This window comes from Zea mays, chromosome 4 (assembly GCF_902167145.1).
Source record: "Zea mays cultivar B73 chromosome 4, Zm-B73-REFERENCE-NAM-5.0, whole genome shotgun sequence".
Lineage (NCBI taxonomy): Eukaryota > Viridiplantae > Streptophyta > Magnoliopsida > Poales > Poaceae > Zea > Zea mays.
The window spans coordinates 200523813-200539877 of NC_050099.1; the positions used below are offsets into that span (position 1 = coordinate 200523813).

The 16065-nt window shown below is 51.1% G+C and overlaps 1 protein-coding gene across 1 annotated transcript; it reads right to left on the reverse strand.

Annotated features, from left to right (window-relative positions):
* Positions 1-5398: 5398 nt before the first annotated feature.
* On the reverse strand, positions 5399-10845 carry LOC100383437 (Eukaryotic aspartyl protease family protein). Its single transcript, NM_001176087.1, has 10 exons — positions 10438-10845; positions 10205-10334; positions 9851-10098; positions 9126-9350; positions 7958-8120; positions 7791-7861; positions 7432-7522; positions 6058-6133; positions 5914-5985; positions 5399-5832 (listed from the first exon to the last, which is right to left on the reverse strand). The coding sequence occupies exons 1-10, from the start codon at positions 10686-10688 to the stop codon at positions 5684-5686; spliced, it is 1476 nt and encodes a 491-aa protein (NP_001169558.1). The 5' UTR covers positions 10689-10845; the 3' UTR covers positions 5399-5683.
* Positions 10846-16065: the final 5220 nt, after the last annotated feature.

Genomic DNA, 16065 nt, shown 5'->3' on the forward strand with positions numbered 1-16065 from the left:
TCACCGAGCAGACCTCCCGGCGCTCCTGCTTGCGGTGTCGAGCCGAAGCATTCGCCACTTGCCCACCGTAGATCATGAAGCAGTTGTGGACCTCCAGGAACTCCTCTTCCTTATCGCCCCCCTTCTTGTTGTTGCCTTGGTCCTTGCCACCTTCTGCCGAGGGTCCGGCCTTGTTGAAGTAACGCCGGAGCATGTCGCATTCTTCAAGGGTGTGCTTGACGGGACCCCTGTGATAGGGGCATGACTCCTTGAGCATCTTGTCAAACATGTTGGCCCCTCCGGGAGGTTTCCGAGGGTTCCTGTGCTCGGCAGCAGCGACGAGATCCGCGTCAAGGGCGTCGCGTTTCGCTTGCGTCTTCTTCCTGGCCTTCTTCTCCGCGCCACGCTGGACGGACGCCTCGGGGGCGTCTTCCTTCTGTCTTCCCTGAGGCTGCTTGTCCTTCCGAAAGATGGCTTCGACCGCCTCCTAACCAGAGGCGAACTTGGTGGCGATGTCCATTAATTCGCTCGCCTTGGTGGGAGTCTTGCGCCCCAGTTTGCTCACCAGGTCTCGGCAAGTGGTGCCAGCGAGGAATGCCCCAATGACATCCGAGTCGGTGATGTTGGGCAACTCGGTGCGCTGCTTTGAAAACCGCCGGATGTACTCTCGCAGGGATTCCCCTAGCTGCTGACGGCAGCTCCGGAGATCCCACGAGTTCCCAGGGCGCACGTATGTACCTTGGAAATTTCCAGCGAAGGCCTTGACCAGGTCATCCCAGTCGGAGATCTATGCAGGAGGCAGATGCTCCAGCCATGCCCGGGCAGCGTCGGAGAGGAAGAGGGGGAGGTTGCAGATGATGAGGTTGTCGTCGTCCATCCCTCCCAACTGGCATGCCAGCCGGTAATCCGCGAGCCACAACTTCGGCCTTGTCTCCCCTGAGTACTTGGTGATGGTAGTCGGGGCTCGGAACCGGGCCGGAAACGGCGCCCATCATATGGCCCGGCTGAAGACTCGCGGACCTGGTGGTTCGTGCGAGGGGCTCCGGTCCTCCTCACTGTCGTAGCGTCCTCCGCGCCTGGGGTGGTAGCCTCGGCGCACCCTCTCTTCGAGGCGGGCTCGACGGTCGCGGCGGTGCTGCTCGTCGCCGAGGCGATCCGGGGCCGTGGGCGTCCCGTCCTGTGTGCGCTTGGTGCGGACCGAGGCCTCCCGTATGCATCGGGAGGGCGTTGTGCGATGCTCCGAGGGGCACCCTTGCCTTCGGGAGGCAGAGCTCTTGGCTCATCGGACTGCGGCATCTTCCAGGAGATCCTTGAGTTCGCCCTAGATACGCCGCCCCTCGGTGGTGGATGGCTCCAGCATTGTTTGAAGTAGCATCGTCGCTGCAGCTAGGTTCTGGCCGGCCCCGCTGAAGGCCGGGGGCAGCCCTGCCTTGGCATTGCCAACGATACGGCGTTGTACGTCCCGGGCCCGATGACGCGCTCCTCCGGCTAGTGCCCGGCCCGCCCATTCCTGCTCGATGTTTTGTCGGAGCTGCACAAGCCGCTCCGCTTCTTCGTCGAGCTTGGCCTGCATCTCGCGGAGTTGCTCGAGCTGTGTGTCCTGACCCCCCGCAGGGACTGGGACCACAGCTAGCTCCCGCGGGATCTCAACGCGAGACGTAGGCACAGGGGCGTTGTCATCTTCTGGCATGCCGAGGTGGTTGTCTTCGTCGTGATCCCCCTGATCGATGTGGAAACACTCGCGACTTGGGCCATAACCCTCGTCGTCGAGGCTGTGGTCATCGTCGGAGCAGCCGGAGAGGCAGTAGTCACATGCAGACATGAAGTCTCGCATGGCACTGGGATCACGGAGTCCGGAGAAATCCCAACCGAAGTCAGGGTCGTCGTCTTCCTTGAAACCCACGGGTCCGGAGGTTGAGACGGCCGTCAGTCAGTCCCAAGATGACCACATATGATATCCTGGAAGGTCAGGATACGCCCTTGCGAAAGCGCTCACCGAAGCGGGGTCGCTTGGTGGATCGAAGCTGAATCTGAAAGGGACAGGGTGGAAAACGGACGGTACCTCTTGGTTGATGGACGGTGGTGAAGTCGCGTCAGTGACGGAATGCACCGTTATCTCAGGTACGAGGCTAACGCCCAGCAAGTCCTTCGCGAGGGTGCTGGCGTCATTTGTCCGCTTGGGGTTGGCACGTTGAGGGGAAGTGACACCCGTCGTTGTCTCAGGTGCGAGGACAACACCCGACATGTCCCCCGCAGGGGTGCCGGCGTCGTTGACTCGCTCTGGTCCAACAGCCGACGAGGTGCCGCCTCCTGCCTGGCCACGGTTGCCCCGTCTCCTCCTCCTTCGGCGAGGAGGGTGGCGGGGCAAACCCAGGTGTTCCTCTTCTGCCATAGGGGAAGTTGTCGTCGAGTTCGCCGCCATCGGGCGAGCCGACGACCGTCGTTGTTGTTGTGCTGCGAGGGGAGGAGTACCATGTCGTAGCTGCCGTCGCGGGACATGAACTCGAGACTCCCGAAGCGGAGCACCGTCCCGGGCTGGAGAGGCTGCTGGAAGCTACCCATCTGGAACTCAACGGGAAAGTATTCGTTAACACGCAACAGGCCCCTACCTGGCGCGCCAACTGTCGGCGTTTCGGACCCGCGAGGACCGTCAACCGACCAGTGAATTTGTCGCTGCGTGTCCCTGCGCAGATGGGTTGATGCAAGATGGAACACAAGCGGGAGGGAATGAGGCTTATATTATCTTGCACCGGGGTGCTCGTAGTAGGGGTTACAAGCGTCGCGAGAGAGAGAGAGAGAGCGAGTGTGTGTGTGTGTGAGAGAGAGGGTTTGGCCTTGAGGTGAGCTGTCTGAGCTAGCTTCCTCCATGTCTCTCCTACTCTGCCTGCCTCTCTTTCCTCGTCTTCTCCCTGCGTGTGTTCGTCCGTCCCTCTCTCTACGTGTCTTAGGAAGGCCCTGGACATCCCCTTTTATAGATACAAGGAGATGGCCCAGCTGTACAATGGGGGTGTAGCTATATGCTAACGTGGCTGGCGGAGAAGTGCCTTGAGCCTTGTACATGCGCTAACGTGGTCGTCGGAGAAGTGCCTTGAGCCCTGTAGAAGCGCAGCTGGCGGTGCGGCATGGACCCTGCTGACGTTTCCTTGCTTCCGTAAGGGGCTGAGAGCCATCAACGTCATGGTCGCACGCGGGGAACCATCATTACCTGCTATCGGAGTAGTTTGATGTGACTCCGGTCTTGTTCCTTCGTAGCAAGGGGTGGCTAGCTAGTGGTAGGGTAATGATGTATCCCCTGTAGCATAGTCGGTCCAAGGCCGGGGTCGGGCGAGGCGGAGACTTCCCCTGAGGCCGAGGTTGAGGTCGGGCGAGGAGGTGACTCCTCCCGAGACCGAGGCCCGAGGTCAGGCGAGACGGGGACCTTCCCCCGAGGCCGAGGCCTGGGGTCGGGCGAGGCGGAGACCTTCCTATCGCGCCCGAGGCTGAACTCGGGAGAGGTCACAACTTATTGTTGTTAGTCTTGCCCTGGTGGTTGGCACAATAGCCGGAGTGGGGTGAATAGCGCTGTTTTCCTGTCAGAACGGTCAATGAAAGGGTGAAGTGACTGCGATCACTTCAACCTTGCCGACTAAGGCGCGCGTGTCAGGATAAGGTGTCAGGCGATCCCCGCATTGGATGCGCATGCGATACGGTCGGTTGGTAAGGCGATTTGGCCAAGGTCGCTGCACGACAAATTTCGCCCGATCTTAGCCTCGGGTGAGACGGGGGTGCGTCTGCCGACTGAGGGGACCCTCGGGCGAGGCGTGAATCCGTCCGGGACTACCGTCCTTGCCCGAGGCTGGGCTCGGATGAGGTCGCGTCCCTTGGTAGACGAGGCATGTGCTTTATCAGTCGTCTATGGTTTGTTCTGAAGATGTTTTCCAGCCGGATTAAGGACCATCGGGGGTACCCCTAATTACGGTCCCCGACAGGTTCGTTGGCGGAGTCCGAGGAAGTTGCAGGAGATGACCCTAAGAAGCAACTGATTGGTGAAGGCAAGTGTCCTCTAATCTATCTATGTACTACACATTTTATAATTCATCTCCCCGCATTTACATAATTTATACCTAAGGAATTACTAGTCTTTTGTTTATCCTGTCATTGTTCACCTATTCGGGTTGGATTATTTCTAGATTAGCTTTTGCTAGCGCTCCACTTTAATCAATGAACATGATGAGATTATTTATGATACAGTGTTTACCTTTAGATATGATGATGGCATTGTGATACTTAAGGGGGCTCGAGCGGTTTCTCGAGTACCTCTTCGTAAGGACTTGTTCGTTGGATGACCATCCGGGATAATAGTAAAACCATGAGGGTGGAATGAGACGTCCTTAGCTAATTAATTAGAGGAACTAAGGTGTAGTTTGCTTCGCCGTCGTGCCGACAATGGGGCTCGGTTTATGCGGCTCGCTCTACCGAGGGTGGTTTGCCCCTTTGGGAGGAGTGTAGTACATTTAGAAAACCTAACGGGCGACTACATCCTCGGGAAATATTTGTAAAGGCTTCATAGTGAATCCCTAGCCGCTCACCTCGGGAGTGAATAAGAGTCTTGCAAACCTGGGCTAGAGATGGGATCACGACTCGTGGGTAAAGTGTGCAACCTCTGCAGAGTGTTAGAAACTGATATACCATCCATGCTCACAGTTGAGCGGTCTTGGAAGCTCCTTTAATTAGAGATACTATAGTTACAGATGATGATGAGGATAATAATGGTTTTAATGATGGTGACTATGATTATTTTCTTTCCGTTTGGAAGGAGTACATTTGGGTTAATAACATGGGATTATTGCTAAAACTTAGCTCTACTAGTAATAATTATCTGACCAACTAAAATCAACTGCTCTGAGCTTCATCCCACATACAGCTAGTCCACTTTAGCCAAACGAGACATTTGCTGAGTACGTTGATGTGTACTCACCCTTGCTTAAAACACCAAAAACACCAGGTTGTCCACATTGCAACCTCTGCTCAAGAGAATATGAAGTCGTGGCGGAGGATTTTCAGGAGTTTCAAGGCTATGATAAGTTTTAGGCATGAGTTAGCGGCAAACCTCCAGTCGGCTGCCTGTGAAAGCCGTGTTTTACTATGTTTCATTTTCGCACTTAGATCTATATTTAAGACTATGTTGATGTCTCGAACATCATGATGTAATCAAATTAATAACTCTTTACGTTATTATTTAAACACTGTGCGATGATGTGCAGTTATATAATCGTTGTTTACGTGAATTTCTGATCCTGGCACGTACATGGTTCGCATTCGGTTTAATTTCTAAAACCGGATTCTTAATCACCATGTCACGTTTTCTACACCATAGAAACGTCAGAACGGTATTAAAAAAACGGCAGAATCGAAGCTCACACTAAACAACAATTGTTTTCCCAAAGAAATGACAGAACATTGCTGTACTGCAAACAAAAGAAATTCTTATTTGGCCATATACATTGCTGCTGTACATGCATATTTTTTAAACGGGAAACTGAACTCACGTGCGGTCACCTCGGCATTACCCTAGTCAAACAATGGCTCAGTATAGCATTACAGTATTTTTCTATTTCCATTGTTTTCCGTGGTCGGAGAACACAACCTAAAGATAGCCCTACATCTCTCCGATCCTTTTCGTGGAAAGGATATACGAACCAGATGGATTTCCTGTACAGTGGAGTTAGCATATTAAATAACTGCACACCGTTGTTACCAACAATAGAACCGGGGACATGTGCCAGTGGAACTTCCATCCTGAGGACAAGTCATGTGAATTAACAGTAGATGTTGCGCCCGTTTTGTCGTCCTTAATTTTAATGCTCGACGAACCTGAAATTTTACAGGCGGATGACCAAATAGTTGTGGAAATATATATAGGGCATGAGCAGATTGGAACGTGCTAACACTTACAGTTGTAGTCAGTCCACCCAATGACTCGATTTTCCAAGTCATAGATAACCAACTTGTTGGAAAGGACAAGATCTAGAAAAAAGAAAACAGACGTAGTGTCAAAAACACAACATTGAGGATTTGCTAGTGCAGTGCAGTACGGACCTCCCATAAGCACAATGTCCTTTCCATCCTTTGACTGTGATGCACCATTTTGGAATCCCACGCAGTATACGTCATTCTGCTCAAGGAACAAAAAAAAATGTAGAGACAAGAGTCATGACCACGTACTTTTTATGCACTCGGGAATGGAACTTTGCATGCTAATAGCACTGCTATTTCAATTTGTGCTAGAGTCCAAATATCAGAAATGAACTTTGATTAACAATCTACTGAAATAAGAGGGTGTTTGTTTGAGATTATAATTATATAATCCCAAACAAACACCCCCTAAGTCTTGATTGTCTATGTATTATTAACACTGTAGAGCATGAAGCATAGAGCTTTACTGTTTTACTGTACAGGAGTTTCGATGTCATGTATCCGCAAAGGTTATTAAAAAAAGAATTTACTCCCGAAAAGAAAGAGCTTTCAACTACAAACATATAATGAGTGTATACATATACAAAAGTGGTAGGCTATTTTCTCTTTATAAGCAAAATAGAGGTGAAGTCTGAGAATAAAATGAGAACTACTATCAGAAATCTCAAAGGCAGACCAGGCATGTAAATGTCATCCATGTTGGCAATCTGAATGTGTGCTATTTTTCTTTAACCTCTCTACAGCATGGATGAACTTTGACATGCAATCTTGAAGTGGACATGAAGCTAGATGTGCTGTAAATGTAGTTGGGGTTTCCTTCGGTAGTACTCACATGTACTAATTTTGAAGCAAATAAGTAATAACTACTAATGTGTCATTACCATGGTCAATCATGTAATACCAGTGTTTGGGAAGTTGCCGCCATACCATTAGTGAAATAGCACTTTGCCAACATTCCAAGAGTGTGTGTATGACATATGGGACAAGACTACCAACTATCATTGGCATAGTCACAGATCAATGGCATTTTGGCAACATAGTTTTGACAGGGTGTTCTGGCAATTTTCCTTAATCCAAAAGGATATATCTCTCGAGTTCAGAAAAAAAAATTCACATCAAAGCCAAACAGACAATATTAAAAAACAAATGAGAAGAAAAACACGATTGGAGGTTTGATATGAAGTGATTTAGATTTTTTTTGGAGAATTAAAATTGTAACAAATAAACAATGATACTGGAAAAGACAGCATAAGGCATATGCATCATATATTCATATATACAAGTTTAGTTATTGTTTTTTCATATTAATTACCAATGGCACACATGATATTACAAAAGTGATTTATTTAAACCATTATCATGTAGTTTATGCATAAGGGGAGAAAGGAAGAAGAGAGCACTGAAGCCACTTTCAAGTGCTATAAGATGAAACCGTGATGAACCCATGACAATGGGTGAATTAAACACTACTCGACTTGGAGAGAAATGTCATGTTACCCCATTTGCGAAAAAGTACTCATGGGGATACACATGTAGTGCAAGATCATCCTCAAAATGGAATGTGATGGTTGGGAATCCATCATCTACACTGCAAGAGAAATGAACACAACAGTTAGAATCATAATCATAGCAAGAGAATCTAATATATGGGCCGGTCAGCCGGTGATTCGTCTTTGTGCCAATTCAAATGAAAACAGAGCAACTGCAAACAGACGAGGATGTCAATTCATGAAAGAAGTATTAGAGGACATTATCCATCGAATAATTCAATAAATATATTTCAGTGAAACACAGCATGGAAGGAATTGCAGGTAATAATTAGTACTTTTACAACTGTGTAAACTACTAAACCATACCTTCCAGGATATTGGAAACACAAAAAACCTTGAACATCATGGAAGGTTATATCCTGATGCTTGTTAAATACCTACAATTGATTGAGAAACCTAATATGTACAGGAAGACATATGGTCCAACATCACAAGGAAAGAACTAGCACGTGATGATGGGATCTTTGTCATACCGCGAGCATTACTTCTTTGAAAACCAATTCTGGAAGGTATGTCAAGGTGGTACCACTGTCGATTATGGTACCCTTTTTTTCTCCTGGTTCAAAAATATGAGCTGGGAGTTGTAGAGTAGTGCCACCAACATCGATTGTCTTAAGGTTCACATTGTAGTGTGGCCTGGAAAGTAAAATCATGACAGGTTATGAGTAGTATAAATGAAGTAAAGCAGCCAGCTGCAATGCAGCATATCTCAAGTAGAACTAAAACATTATGTGCCAAGAAACTGTGTGTTCATATAAAATTTGTAATAATCCATTGATACTAGACTTTTTACCGACTCAAAACTCACAAAAACAATGATGTGTTCGAAGAGGCCATGGAAAAAAAGAACATGAAGGGTGACTAGCACTAGCGTCTAGCACAACAGCATCGGTGAACCATCTGTTTGTAGCATGCCACGAATGATGACAGAACATTTGTCCAAAGAGCAAATATTTAAATATATATTTATTTTCTTCGCACATGCTATTTTAGCATATTTTATTCCATACTTCATACGGATGCCAGTTCTAATATATTTTTTTCCTTGTTAGTTGGACATCAGTTGGTCAACATTTTTAATAAAAAAAAATGCAGCGGTGCACGCTATATCAAGCTTCTGGTAAACTAGTAACGCGTCAGTTGTCCACAATTTCATACAGCAACAACAGATTTTTAGAGCTAGGAGTGGGGCGGTTCATTTTTTCCAATTTCCTTGAGTTTTCACGTTCCAATAATTGGAGTCGGTTAAGGTAGTTGTATCCAATTGGACTTCCTGCCATATTGTAATCCTGATGGCTATATTCTGCCCTATATATAATTATCCCTCTGATGGCTGTATTCTTCCCTATATATACTTAGCCCCCCTCGGTTTAACAGGTACAGGTCAGGGCAAACAATTTAAACCTGGTGCCGTGTTTTCTTACATGATAATCAGAGCCAACTCCTCCACTCACCTTGTGCAAATATTGTATGATCACATCTTTTTGGCCCTTAACATAGTACATGTTTTATCTCTCTTCCGAAAGCAAGTTTGAGAAACCAAAATTTACTTTAGAAAATGAAGGACAGTTTTAGAGAGTTTCATCTATGAGTGTAATGCAACCAAAACGATAATTAGTATGACAAGGTTAACATACATACTTGTCGGCTACCAATGGCGTTGTTTTTACTTTTGGCTGCACCACATCCCCAATAGAAAAAATTCCACCTCCTTTTATGGTATCCAAACAATGGGCAAATATCTTCTTCACTTTACCAGCGGTAGTTAGTTGTGATAGCATTGATGTATTTGCCTCACCAAAACCAAGAATTCCGTCAAGGGCTTGGTTTGAACTTCCCAAATCCCCACCTTGTTGAGCACCGCACCTACAAAGGAAAGAAGAGTCATTTATGCTCCACTTAAGACTTCAATACTATCAACAAATGTTAATTAGTTGATGCATGTTTCCTACTCAGTTGTTCTATTAAATATTCTAGATATATCCAATATTATAAATAGCATGGGATTCATATAGTAAAGCCCCACAACAGGGTTGAACCTTTACATGATACTTATCTTTTCAATGAACTAATAGCACAAGAGCATATAGCCAGGATAAAGAGCCAAGAATACAACTTCATTACCTCACAGTGGGATAAAAAATCAAGGTCATGCTAAAAAAAGGATATTTATCTTTGGGGCGATGGGCAAGGATCATGCTAATCTTCTCAAGCAAAATCAAAGCCTATTGCCCTATTGAATGAATGCTAAAGAAGGCAATGCCCAAGGATGATGCTAATCTTTTTCAGGCAGCATAATATCCTATCGAATGAATGCTATCCTTAAAAAAGATTGCAATGCGATAAACTAAAATGACCAAACTCACCCGAAAATGACGCTGGCATTAGCCGGCTGTGTCTGCCCATCCCTAGTCACCTGATCAAACTGCAGCGCATCGGTGACAAAGGAACCTATCGTCGAGCTACCATCACCGTAGGTGACACTATATTCGCAGGGCACATTGGCGCCGCACTTCGGCAGCTTTCCGCCAAAGGTGGCTGCACAGAATGCCTGATCGCACATCACCATGCTCCCGGTCGAGGATGCCTTGGGGTCGTAAAGCGTCAAGTCTAACTGCACGGAGACGCCCACACACCGCAATTCACATCAAAAAATGGAGACAACTAAATTAATCTGCAGTTCAGGCACACAGAAAAGGGGAAAAGGGGGGAAATGGTACCCCGAGCCCGCTCTTGTGGGGGCATTGCTCGCAGGTGATGCAGTTGACCCAGAGGATGTCGCTGCCGGTGTCGACCTGGACGTAGTAGTGCTTGGGTGGCGTCCCGAGCTTGATCTCCGTGTAATAGAGGCTGCGCGCGCCGGAGCAGCCAAACAACCCCCACTTTCAAATCAAGCACCCACCGGGAAATCCTCCCAAAGCTAACAAACAAGCCAGCGAGCGCCGGCACGTACCCAGTGTCAGTGGGGAGGCCGAGGCCGCCAAGAGGGAGGTCGGCGGCTGCGAGGAGGCGGCCGTGACGGGTGCCATCGTGGGCGCGAAGGGCGCTGATGTTGGCGCCAGCACCCCCTCCCACCCCGGCGGTGAACTTGCGGCGCACCTGGAAGATGCCAGCAGCCGTGGCGCCGGGGGTGGACCCGGCCGCCGCCAGCAGAAGCACCGTGGCGAGGAGGAGCGCAGCACGCCGAGGCGGAGATGGAGCCATGGATTGTTCGTGGGTGGGGCAGACCGCAATCCAGAACCGCCCTGCGCGCAGCAGCAACAACAATTGCCGGGGCGGGCGGGAGGCCGACTACGATTCGTGTCCTCCTCCCCTGCTGGCTGCCGCTCCTCCTCCTCCCCGCGGCCTCGGAGCCTCGGCCTGTGAGGCATTTGAGTGAGGAGGGGGAAGCAAGGCACCGGAAAACGGGGACGAAAGCGAGGGGCGGGGCGGACAACTCGTTGGCCGTTGGGGACGGCCAATCGCGTCATGCTTGTTTTGGCCTATTGGGGGGACTTCCAATCATGGCTCCTCCTTATTCCATTTTCTAGGTTATCCACAACTAATCTCCATACTATGTAGGTGGAAGCTCATGCGACTCGTTTGGAAACCGGCATTGAGAGCTACTAGTATATTATTGGCGCAGGTGTCGAATATATTTACATAATTAAAGAAGTGTTATATATGAGCAAATAATATATATATATATAATCTAACGTGGGCGCCGTGCGCTACCATGCCCCGCCCCCGCGATGCCCGTGCAGCCCCGCCTACGCCCGCGTGGTCGTCCACTACTGTTGGCGTTTCGAGACCGGGGGTCCCTAGGCCGACGAGTGAATGTCGCCGCGTGCCCCAGCCCAGATGGGTCGGCGCGAGGCCGAGCGCGAAGGGGGAAGTGAGGTGGCCGGAGATGGGCGTGAGAGAGGTGGAAATCCCGCGGCCTTCGTGTTCGTCCCGCGCCCAGGTCGGGTGCGCTTGCAGTAGGGGGTTACAAGCGTCCACGCGGGAGAGGGAGCGAGCGGCCTCACGCGAGCGCCTGTCTCGTCCTCGTCCCCGCGCGGCCAACCCTCTCTAAGAGGGTCCTGGTCCTTCCTTTTATAGGCGTAAGGAGAGGATCCAGGTGTACAATGGGGGTGTAGCAGAGTGCTACGTGTCTAGCGGAGGAGAGCTAGCGCCCTAAGTACACGCCATCGTGGCGGCCGGAGAGGTTTTGGCGCCCGGTTCGTGTGATGTCGTGGCCGTCGGAGGAGCGCTGGAGCCTGGCGGAGGGACAACTGTCGGAGCTGTCGAGTCCTTGCTGACGTCCTCTTGCTTCCGTAAGGGGGCTGAGAGCCGCCGTCGTCACAGAGTATGCGGGGCGCCATCATTGCCTATCTGGCGGGGCGAGCCAGATGGGACGCCGGTGTTGTTCCCCGTGGCCCGAGTCAGCTTGGGGTAGGGTGATGATGGCGCCTCCTGTTGACGTGGCTGGTCTGCGCCCTAGGTTGGGCGATGTGGAGGCTCCTCCGAAGTCGAGGTCGAGTCTGTCTTCCGTGGCCGAGGTCGAGTCCGAGCCCCTGGGTCGGGCGAGGCGGAGACCGTCGGCTAAGGCCAGGGCGGAGTCCGAGCCCTGGGATCGGGCGAAGCGGAGTTCGTCGTCTTCCGGGGCTGAGCCCAAGTCCGAGCCCTGGGTCGGGCGGAGCGGAGTTCGTCGTCTTCCGGGGCTGAGCCCAAGTCCGAGCCCTGGGTCGGGCGGAGCGGAGTTCGCCGTCTTCCGGGGCTTAGCCCGAGTCCGATCCCTGGGTCGGGCGGAGCGGAGTTCGCCGTCTTCCGGGGCTTAGCCCGAGTCCGAGCCCTTGGTCGGGCGAAGCGGAGCTTCCTATGGTGCCTGCGGCCGGGCCTGACTGCCTGTCAGCCTCACTCTGTCAAGTGGCACCGCAGTCGGAGCGGCGCAGGCGGCGCTGTATTTCTGTCAGGCCGGTCAGTGGAGCGGCGAAGTGACGTTGGTTACTTCGACTCTGTCGACTGAAGGGCGTGTGTCAGGATAAAGGTGTCAGGCCACCTTTGCATTAAATGCTCCTACGATTTGGTCGGTCGGCGCAGCGATTTGGTCAGGGTTGCTTCTTGTCACACCCGGTTTTGGAAGGCAAACCGAATGCGAACTATGTACGTGCCAGGATCAGAACTCACGTACACAGCGATTACATAAATGAACATCGTCGCACAATGCTCGAATAATAACATAAAAGAGTATTAACTTATTACATCACAGAGTCATAGACATCCACATAGTCGTTGTCTTAACAGGTAAATCAAAGTACTAGCGAAACATAGTAAAGATAAGGCCTCCACAGGCAGCTGGCTGGGGGTTACCGCCAACCCACACCTAGAATTCGTCGTAGTCTTGAAACTCCTGGAAGTCTCCTTCCACGGCTTCACCTTCTCCTGAGCAGTGATTACAATGCGGACAACCTGGTGTTTTGTGGTGAAGCAAGGATGAGTACACATCAACGTACTCAGCAAATGTCCCGTTTGGCTGAAGTGGACTAGCTTTATGTGGGGTTAAGCTCAAGCAGTTGCTTTTAGTTGGTCAGGTATTTATCATTAGTAGAAGCCAGATTTTAGCATTAACCAACCCGTAAACCATTTCCTCATCGAGGAACATCATCATCATAGTCGAACCAAAACCATAACATAATCCTTGAATCTCGAACCATCTGTATCTCTAATCAATGAGGATCCCAAGGCTGCTCTTAACCGTGAGCACGGCTGATATACCAGTTTCACTACCCTCTGCAGAGGTTGCACACTTTACCCATGAGTCATGATTCCCTTTCTACCCGGGGAGTAGCTCCCCATTGACCACTACCTAGGTGGTCCGGCAGGGCATCACTACGTAGCTTTTACAAAGATTCCCTAGAGATCATAGCTGCCCGTTAGGTTTCTCCAGTTTGATAAACACAGTACCCCTCCCCGCAGGAGAGTGACTAACAAAGAGCAAAACGAAAGAACCTCGGCACTCAGCCTCGGCAGAGCAAGCACTGTGCCTGGACCCCATTGACGGCACGACGGCTAAGCAACTACACCTCTAGTTCCTCTAATTAATTAGCTAAGGGCATCCCATTTCACCCTCATGGTTGCACTGTTATCCCGGGTGGTCTCTCAACGAACAGGTCCTTACGGAGAGGTACTCAGAAAACAGCCTGAGCCCCCCTAGAGTATCACAAGATCATCAACATCATCAGGATAACAGTATCATAAATAGTCACATCATGTTCATTGATTAAGTTAAGGCAATAGCAGAGTGCTAACCATAACAGCCCATAAGGTCATCAAGGGATAAAGTAAAGTGTAAAGCTAGTCAATCCTTAGGTTTCAAGTAAGTAATGTGGGGTAGTAAGTTATAAATGAATAGGACATAATGGGACAGAGGACACTTGCCTTCACCAAACTGCTGATCAGGGACTTCCTCTGCAACCTCCTCGGGAAACACAGACTGCTCGTTGTCTACGTAAAGTAATCATTCACACTATGCACTTGGGAAGATAACAAACAAAAAGCAACATACCAAACATATGCAACAGAGAGATCACAAGTTCATAGTAGAAAAGGGATAGGCACTCTGGTGTTCCCTAGGTCTGGGGTAGAGGACTGTACAAAGTGATTCATTATCCACTAATCAGGTTTAAGTCAGTGGTGGGATTAAATCATTACATGGTTTTAAGTTCCTAAACTTAGGTGTTTAAGTCCATAAACTTAAGTACTCTAACTTTTATTAAAGTCTACCAACTTCTAATTATCTCAAATAGGGTTCCAATAACCTTAATCCTATCCTAATGATTAATTATTAATTGGTACATGGAAACAGCAGGGAAACATTGTTTAAATAGATAGACAAAAACATCATGAGCATTTTGCAATTTGAAGCACCTAATTTGGAGTTCATATGACAAAGTTATGAATTTTACAAGTTTAGGGGTTAAAAATATACCCTAAATACCTATTTTGAATTAAATAAAAGGTCCGAGGACCTAACTGTGAGAAACCAGGGACGGCGGGTTTAATTTTCAGAAAGCCGGGGGTCTCTTTAAGAAAACGCGCGGGCGAAGGGGTATCGGGCTCCTACGGCCGTCAGATCTAAGGCGAACGGCCAGGATTAGATCCGCGGGCGGGCGCGCGAGCGCGCGGCGGCCTGGGCGGCTGACAGGCGGGGCTAGCGGGCAGCGCGGGCGCGGGCGGGCTGACAGGCGGGGCCAGCGGGCAGCGCGGGGCGCGAGCAGGCTGACAGGCGGGGCCAGCGCGGGGCGCGAGCAGGCTGACAGGCGGGGCCCAACGGCAGGGAGGCGGGGTGTGGGGGAAGCGGGCCTGGGCCGCTGGATCTCCGGCGGACGGCCAGGATTAGGCTCGGCCTAATTAAAACGGGGCCGCCCGATCTGGGACGGACGGCGGGGATCGGGTGGGCGGCCTTGGCTTCTCCTACGGCTAGCTGGGGCGGCGGCGCTCGTCCCCGCGGCGAAGGACTCGCCGGAGACGAGGGGCGCGGGCGCTCGGCGGGTCTCTGGGGCGACCTGAGCGGCCGGGAAGGTTGGGGAGGGCACGGGGAATCGCCCGGTGGGGGCTGGGTCGGGGCAGGGACACCGGAGGGGGGCGGTCTACGGCAAAGCGGCTCGGCGGCGGCATTAATCTACTCCGGCGAGGAATTAAACGTGGTAGAAGGCAATACACGGGTTTGGAGGGGGCGGGAGAGGTTCTTTACCTCAAGGCGGGCTCCGGGGACTCCTCGGTGGCGGCGATGACGCAACGGCGGCCCGGGGCGACGGTGGCGGACCTCCGCAGCTGCACGGAGGACGGCGGGTGAGCGCAGGCAGAGAGAAATAGAGAGGGGGAGGGGAAATTGGGGCGCGTCCCGGGTTGCGGGCGTCGGGGCGGAGCTCACCGTGGCAGAGAGCACGGCGGAGCTCCAACGGCGACGGGGAAACGGCCCGGGCGGCGGCGGTTAGTGGCGGCGGCGCTCTGGCGTGCGCGCAGCGAGGGGGAGGTGAGAGAGGGGTCTGTTGGTGCGCAAAAGATGGAGGGGGAGGGGGCGAGTGGGGTTCTGGGCTCAAGTGGCCAGGGGCGGGGCGGTTGCGAGCTCCACGCGCGACGTGGGCGCGGAGAAGGCGGCCGCGCGCAACTCGGGCGGCGGTTACGCGGGGATGACGGGGCTGACAGCCCGGGCCCGCGAGCAGAGAGAGAGGGGAAAGCGGGGGCGGGCGCGCGGAAGGCGGCTGCGCTGACGGGCGGGCCCGCCAGGGCAGAGAGAGCGGGGGGGAGAGCGCGCGCGGGGGGGATGGGCCTAGCTGGGCCGAAAGGCTGAGGGGGCGGCGGGGTTGGGCTTCTTTCCTTTTCTTTTTATTCTGAAATTTGTTTTCTCTTTTCTTTTTATTTTCTCTATTTGATTCAAATCCAAATAAGCCACAAATTCAAATTAGACTTTCCAAGAATTATGCACCAAGCAAAAGTGAAATCTAGGGTTCAACATGATGCAACAATTCATACTCCCTTAGGGTTTAACCTATTAAACTATAATTACAAATAAAATAAGCACTTTTCTCCTATAGAAATGAGAAAGAAAAGAATGAGG

Coding starts and splice junctions, on each gene's coding strand:
- LOC100383437 (NM_001176087.1), bottom strand. CDS start 10,688: ATGGCTCCATCTCCGCCTCGGCGTGCTGCGCTCCTCCTCGCCACGGTG. Junction 10,335..10,437: donor GGCCTCCCCACTGACACTGG/GTACGTGCCGGC, acceptor CGGCGCGCGCAG/CCTCTATTACACGGAGATCA. Junction 5,986..6,057: donor GGACATTGTGCTTATGGGAG/GTCCGTACTGCA, acceptor TCTTTTTTCTAG/ATCTTGTCCTTTCCAACAAG.